The sequence below is a fragment of the Enhydra lutris genome, unplaced genomic scaffold, assembly GCF_002288905.1.
Source record: "Enhydra lutris kenyoni isolate GAN:26980312 unplaced genomic scaffold, ASM228890v2 scaffoldscaffold88, whole genome shotgun sequence".
NCBI lineage: Eukaryota > Metazoa > Chordata > Mammalia > Carnivora > Mustelidae > Enhydra > Enhydra lutris.
In genome coordinates, this window is record NW_019154172.1 from 1,403,441 (window position 1) to 1,410,450 (window position 7,010).

The 7,010-nt window shown below is 41.3% G+C and overlaps 1 protein-coding gene across 1 annotated transcript; it reads left to right on the plus strand.

The window, feature by feature from the left end:
• Positions 1 to 227: 227 nt before the first annotated feature.
• Positions 228 to 3,421, plus strand: LOC111161948 (trichohyalin like 1). Its single transcript, XM_022526027.1, has 2 exons — positions 228 to 365; positions 851 to 3,421. The coding sequence occupies exons 1-2, from the start codon at positions 228 to 230 to the stop codon at positions 3,419 to 3,421; spliced, it is 2,709 nt and encodes a 902-aa protein (XP_022381735.1).
• Positions 3,422 to 7,010: the final 3,589 nt, after the last annotated feature.

Sequence of the window (7,010 nt, forward strand, 5' to 3'; positions counted from 1 at the left end):
CACCTGTGCCAGATCTGATCTCACTGACATTATCTGGTACAAAACTAAATCACTGTAATGCAGATACAATATCTTAATAGAGATAGATAGACAGAAAAGAACAGATGATGGCAGTGGAACTGTGGGAGAGACAGAAAAAGGATGACCTAGGTATCTCCTTCCTGAAGGACGTTTCCTAGGAAATAAGATTTGTTTATTCTTTCTCACAGTCTACTGAGTTGGGAAAGATGGCTCGGCTCCTAAAAGATGTCCTCTGTGTAATCAAGACATTCCACAAGTATGCCCAGGAAGATGGTGACAAGGCAACGTTGACCTGCACAGAGTTGAAACTGCTCATCCAGGGCGAGTTTGGGGACATTCTTCAGGTAAGGTGTTCAGAGAGTTGTGGAAATTCTCCCCCACTTACCCTTTCTCCATAATCTATGCAAGATGGGCATAGGTGATCCCTGCCTGTTTTACATTTGGCTATCAACTCTTGGCACTCACTGGTTTTGAACAACTTTTTTCAGTCTCAGCTCCTTACTCTGTGCAATTGCTTAATCAGTCTTACAAAGGAAAATAAGGTTTTCCTCACTGGGGCTATGCTTCAGCAAAGTAGATTCTGAGAGGAGTGATGAGCCAGTATATATGGAAATGCAACTCACAGTGATGTAAAAACTCCTTCTTAGCATAGCTCTCTGATGAAAAATGGCATCCAGAATCAACAATTTCTTCCTATTTGGGAAATTTCACTAGTTCCTGAGGAATAAGATTTAAAAAAAAAAAAAAGAGGATTCTTGGGATATATGCAGCCACTCAAGGTGCTTAACCACATATAAATAGGCTGATTTCTCACTGTGTTTTCATGCAGCCATGTGCCATTCATGCTGTGGAGAGAAACTTGAACCTTCTGGATACTGACAGCAGTGGCACCATCAGTTTTGATGAATTTGTTCTTGCAATCTTCAACTTGTTGAATCTCTCCTATCTTGATATACAATCATTACTAAAATCAGAACCAAGACAAGTGTCTAATCTAGAGGAGAAACCTGATGATATGGATCTTCAGGTGACGAGTGGCACTGGCCAGTGGACAGAGCGAACTCCACCAACTCAAGACAGAACTGTACCTCCTTCAGGAATGACATCATCAGCTCAATTCAACCCTACAGAAAGGGGAGCAGTTGGACACAATGGGGTTGAAAACACCAAGACTTGCAAACTGCCAGTGGAAGAACCTGGGTACAATGACCCTAAAAACCAACACCTGGAAGGAGATCAACAGAGCCAGGAGGAGGCCCAAGATGTGTCAGCAACAGGAAACAATGGGGCTCAACTTGAGACAAGTAAGACAACAGCAGAATCAGAACAGACTGACAGTCCCACAAAGCAGGAGGAACAGGAAAAGGAGAGTCCCACGGAGGGAGATAAACCAGTCGGGGAGCAAAGTATCACTAAGACAAGGGATCAATGTGGAGAACTGAAAGGGAAACTAAGAACACAAAGTTCTCCACCAGAAGAAACAACACAGAGGCCTTCCAAAGATCAGGAAGTTACAACAGAAAAGGATGTTAAGGAACATTCTAAAACACAAGAACTATCACTGCCAGGAAATTATGAGCCCAATTCAGAGCCTGCTGACCTGCCAAAACAAGCTGCTGCCCAGAAACCATTGCAGACAGAGAAACTAACTGATCCTGAGGATGATGATAGAACATCCAAGACCCAAGGACAAGGAGAGGATGCCGACAGGACACCACCTGAGACAAAGAATCCAGCTGAACCTGGGGATGATGGCAGAGCATCTGAGACCCAAGAACCACCAGCACAAGGAAAAGAACAAGAAACAAAGGACCTGTCTGTCCAAGGTGATAACAGAAATGTTTCAGAAACACCTGATGTTAGGGCTATAAGGAAAGAGAGGAGAGGCCCTGAGGTCCATGGAACAGCAGAACAAGAAGAAAATGAGATAGAAATTCAGCTACTAACCCTGGAAGACCAACCACAGGATGGAAAGTATCAGGAACTCCAAAAGTCATCAAAAAAAGGGGATGCTGAAGCAGGTTCTAAAACACAAGAGTCAAGCTCAGAAGGAGGAGATCAGAACCATCCTGAAATTGAAAAAACAGTCACCCCAGAAGAAGAGGCAAGACATGATGAGGAAGGCACAGCAAAAGCACTTATGAGCAGCAAAAATGTCCCTGCAGCAGAAGGGACACCAGGAGCAAGAGAAAGAACACGGGAATTAGCACCACTCAAGAACCAGTCTGGAGAGGAAAATAAGAGGGTCACCAAGACTCATGACAAGCCAGTCATGGATGATGATGGTTACCAGGAAGAGGATCCCGAGCCCACAGTCACACAGAATAATGAGGGTTCTTCTGAAATTCCCAACAGCCTGACTCCAGAGGATGGTGATAACAGCTCAGAGACAAATGACCTGCCTGTGCAAGGGGATTCCCAGAATCAAGGAGACCCTCTCAGAGAGTCTGTGGAAAGAAGTCACAATGGTAACCCAGACACTGAGAAACAGGTAGCACTGGGTGAGGAAAGCAGAACTGAGGAGGATGTGGTGCTGGCAGTCAGAGTCGAAGAACAGGATAAGCAGCTCACTGAGGAACCAGAATGGGCTACCAGAGAAGAGCACAGAAGTCTGGGCTCAGGAACCAAAGGCCCAGGTCCAGCTGTGTACCCCAATGGACATCCAGAGGCACAGGAGTCCACAGCAAGAGGTGAAGACAGAAGGTCCCTGAAGGCAGACTTCACTGACCAGTTTTCCATAAAGCAGCTTCCAGCAAAGGAAGACAGCAGAAGAAAGCTAAAGGTCCAAGACCCAAGTACCAAAGGAGAAGAAGTTAGGACACCAGAGACCCAGGACGCTCCAGTAAAAAATCTAGATGAGGACAATTCAGCATCCCCCAAAACACACCTTGAAAGAGAGGAACCTGCAACATTGGAAGAAGATGAAAGCCCCCAAGAGTTGGCAGAAGCCAATGACCAACAAAATCCAGCCAAGAAAAGATATGATGTTTCAGTCCCCCAGTCCAGACTTGAAGAGAAGATGCAGAAGAACCAAGAACCTGGTTTTGTAGAGAGGGGTACTGTCTATTCCAGTCCTCTGTACCAGTACCTGCAAGAGAAGATACTGCAACAGAAGGAAATGACCCAAATGGAGCAGCAAAATCAAGCTCAGACAGCTAGGTCATCAAGCCCAGAGCTCCTCAACAACCAGTCAAGTGCACCCCTCACCAATGAGATCTCAGATTGTCCTATCATCTTCAGTGACAGCCAAGCATTACATTACACCAGGGAATGTCTCCCTGATGCAGATCCTGCTGATGCACAGCAAACATCGGCTCCCCTAGCCTCAGAAGATAAGCAGAGCTACCCTCAGGAAAAGAAACCAGTACTACAAAAGGAGGCAAGCACCAAAGAGCAATGAATCATTATGATGCCAGGAGAAGTTCCAAGGAACTTCTTAACATCTCAACATCTCCCAGACTTCTTCCCTCCCTGTCACCCTCAACACTCGCAAGCACACATTCAGATGCAAATTGATAATCCTTTAAATTCCCGACCTAGGGACCTGTGGGTGGCTCAGTCTGTTAAGCATCTGCCTTCCACTCAGGTCATGACCCCAGGGTCCTGGGACAGAGCCCAGAACTCCCTGCTCAGCAGGGTGTCTGCTTCTCCCTCTGCCCTGACCCCTCCCCCTGTTCCTGCTTGTGTGCTTTCTCCCCTCTCTCTGAAATAAAATCTTTTTAAAAAATTTAAATTCCCTTCCTAGATTTCTACAAAAGCAAATAAGAAAGTATTAATGGATCTTCTCATGAGACAGTTTTTCACAACTTACCTGTTACTAAAAATAGAAAATTTCCTCTCATATCTTTAACAGATGCCAATTTCTTTAATTGATTTGTTGGCTTCTTATAAGATGGCAATAGTGAGTATGAGACTCTGCAATACCACCTTATAATCATAAAATGTAATTAATTCATAGATGCAGATTATTCTGCTTCATGACATACCCTAACAGAGTTCAAGCTTATCCTAAAATTTTATCCTTCAAGATAATCTCAGATATCACCATAATTCAAAATAATTATGACTTTCTAGCACCCAATCTGAATAGATTCATGACTTTTTCTTAATGTCCAGGCGCAACTTAATCTATGCCATAGATTCGTTCATTTGTTCGTTTATTCATTCAGCAAATTTCTATTAAATCTCACTCCTTACACAGTGTTTTCAGAGTTTCTGGCTCAAATAAGCAATCAGAATATAAATCTAATGTATGCTTGATTCCATCAGAAGCTCTTACAATCTACTAAGTCTATGAAATGTTTACCAATATGGTTTGCTGATAGCATTGTATCAAAAGTAGGAAATAAAAAACATCATGATTAATATTTTTTGTTAGTTCTTTTTGTTCCCCCTTTATTCTCTACCTAGCCTTGGAAACACTGATCAGAAACAAAAACAATCTTAGATGATTTGTGGTTATTTTTAAAGACTGTAATTAGGGGTGCCTAGGTGGCACAGTCCATTAAGCAGTCCACTTTTGGTTTTGGCTCAGGTCCTGATCTCAGGGTTGTATGAGCAAGCCCCACATGGGGATCTGTGCTGAGTGTGAAGTCTGCCTAGAGTTTCTCTCTCCCTTTCCCTCCAGCCCTCCCCCTGCATTCTCTCTGAAATAAATAAATAAATCTTTAAGTAAATAAATAAATAAATAAAGGATGATGCCTCAGAGCTAATAATAACCCAGAAAAGGAATAAAATGGCTATCATAAAAATGTTTCCTGAAGTCAAAATGCCCCATCTCCCATTGCATCCTGCCTTTTAGATTCAATATTCTTCCACTTCATCTCATACTTCTTCTAGAATCTAAAATTCTCCTTTATATCCTCCCCCTCCAACATTTTCAGCTCTTTTCATTCTACTTTTTTTTCATTTTTTTCTTTTTTATTCATTCTACTTTTGAACATGAATGAAAATCCTTATTTAAATATATATATGTATATCTATGGATATATACATATATGTGTGTATATTTATATAAATCTCTTTAATGACCAGGTGACATGAGACAACTCACAAAATATATATATACATACACACACACACACACACATATATATATATAAAAGAGCTTAAACTCATCAGCCTTTTCCACAAGCAACTGGCAATATATGTCAGGAACCACAAAAATGACAAAGGTTATAAATAAATTTGCAAGAGAAGCTATACTGATGACTGTCTCTCACTTCATTGGTCCTTCCCCATCTCTTGTGGATTCTTCTTATCCAGTTCCCAAGACCTCAGGCTCTTCCTTTCTGAACTTTCTTCCTCTGAGAAACTGTCCTTAGCCCAAGTTATTAGTCTCTACAATGATGAGTCTCAACTCACCTTGTTCAGACTTGAATGTGCACTTCAATCCAGTCTATGCAATTGCTCACAAGATATGACCCCTGAGACTGCCAATCATTTCCCATTAAACTGGTTTGTCTTCCCAATTTCCCAATTTCCCTCATTCTGTCCTCTCTATCCCCATTCTATCAGGCTTCAAAGGCACAAATTTTGGAATCATCATTTGCTTTCTCTTATTCTCCATATGTAATCCACTAATGTATCTCCATAGTCTTCCGTAAGTCCATTTTCCAGATCCGCCTTTCATTCTCCACTCCCTTTGGGCCTTCAAGTACCCTACACTAAAATAATGTTCCTTTTATTGAATGTCCAAATCTTGCTTATCCTATGGGGCCCAAATTCAATATCATTTCATTCATTCATTTCAAAATTTTTATTTAAAAATTTTTTAGTTGAAATACTGGGTGAAGAATTAGAAATACAGAAGTGACAAGACAAACAGGTACTCTCTATCTTGGAGCTTGTATTCTAATGAGGGAGGGAGAGACAAACAGCAGACATGTACAACCATAAATAACAAGATAATTCCAGATAACAGAGCAAAGAACATGATAGAGAGGGACAAGGGAGCAGGAAGGCAGAGGCAGGTAGAAGTGCTGCTATAGAAGACCACTTGAACCTTTCCTGATGCCCCCAAAAAACGGTTGTTGTCCTACCCTGACTCCACAGTCTGGATTTGTGCCTCTTTTTCAAACTTCCTCCTGTGAGTTACAGTTGTCTGTGTGCTTGTCTTACCTCTCCTCTCAGACCATTAGCTCCTTGACAGTAAGGTTCACAACTTACACATCTTGCTATCCTTCTTTAGCATGGAGCTTAGCACTAAATGTGTATTATTATTTCAACAGGTGTTGTTGAATACACAAATAAATCCTGATATCATTGCAATAGACTCTTGGCTGGGCCCCCTGTTTCCAGTCCATCCTTCATTTAATCACTCAGGAATTTAGTAAAACATTGCTTTCATTTCATCTCTCTCAGTTCAAGACCTCTCAGTGATGCCTTACACTTTCCTCTATGCTGTATTAAGTCTAAACTGATCAAATTCTACATAGTCTTTCCCTCCAATTACAATTTACCACTAATTTCTTTAGAAATCCTGTGAGGAGATCAGGTTAGTCATCTAATTTAAATCCTCACCTTGATTATTTAAATCTTATTCTACTAAGTTGAAAGGTTCTGGGATTGAATGCATTCTTTCATTTCATTTAAATGTATTTATTAAACACTTGCTATGTGCCAGGAACTATGGTGGACCCTAGACATGCCCTGGTCAGTGGAACAGGCATGGTCCCTGCCCTCATGAAGGATGTTGTAGTCCTACATAAGACAACTGTAAAATCCTGCAAAGAACTATTCAAAGGCAAGGTATTAGTCACATTTTTTTCCATCCCAATGCTTGCCTCTGCTCCTGTGGTTCACCTTCGCTGAAATGTGTTTTCATTTCTTGTATTTCCTCAATTATATCTGTTCTTAAAGTCCTAGACTAAATCCTACCTTTCTAGAAGCTTATTCATAGCCTATAACAGATTAATACTGTAATACTTACTTGCTAGTATTACTCACTAAGTGTTCTCTGAGTGTTATTTCCCCAACTAAATAGATTA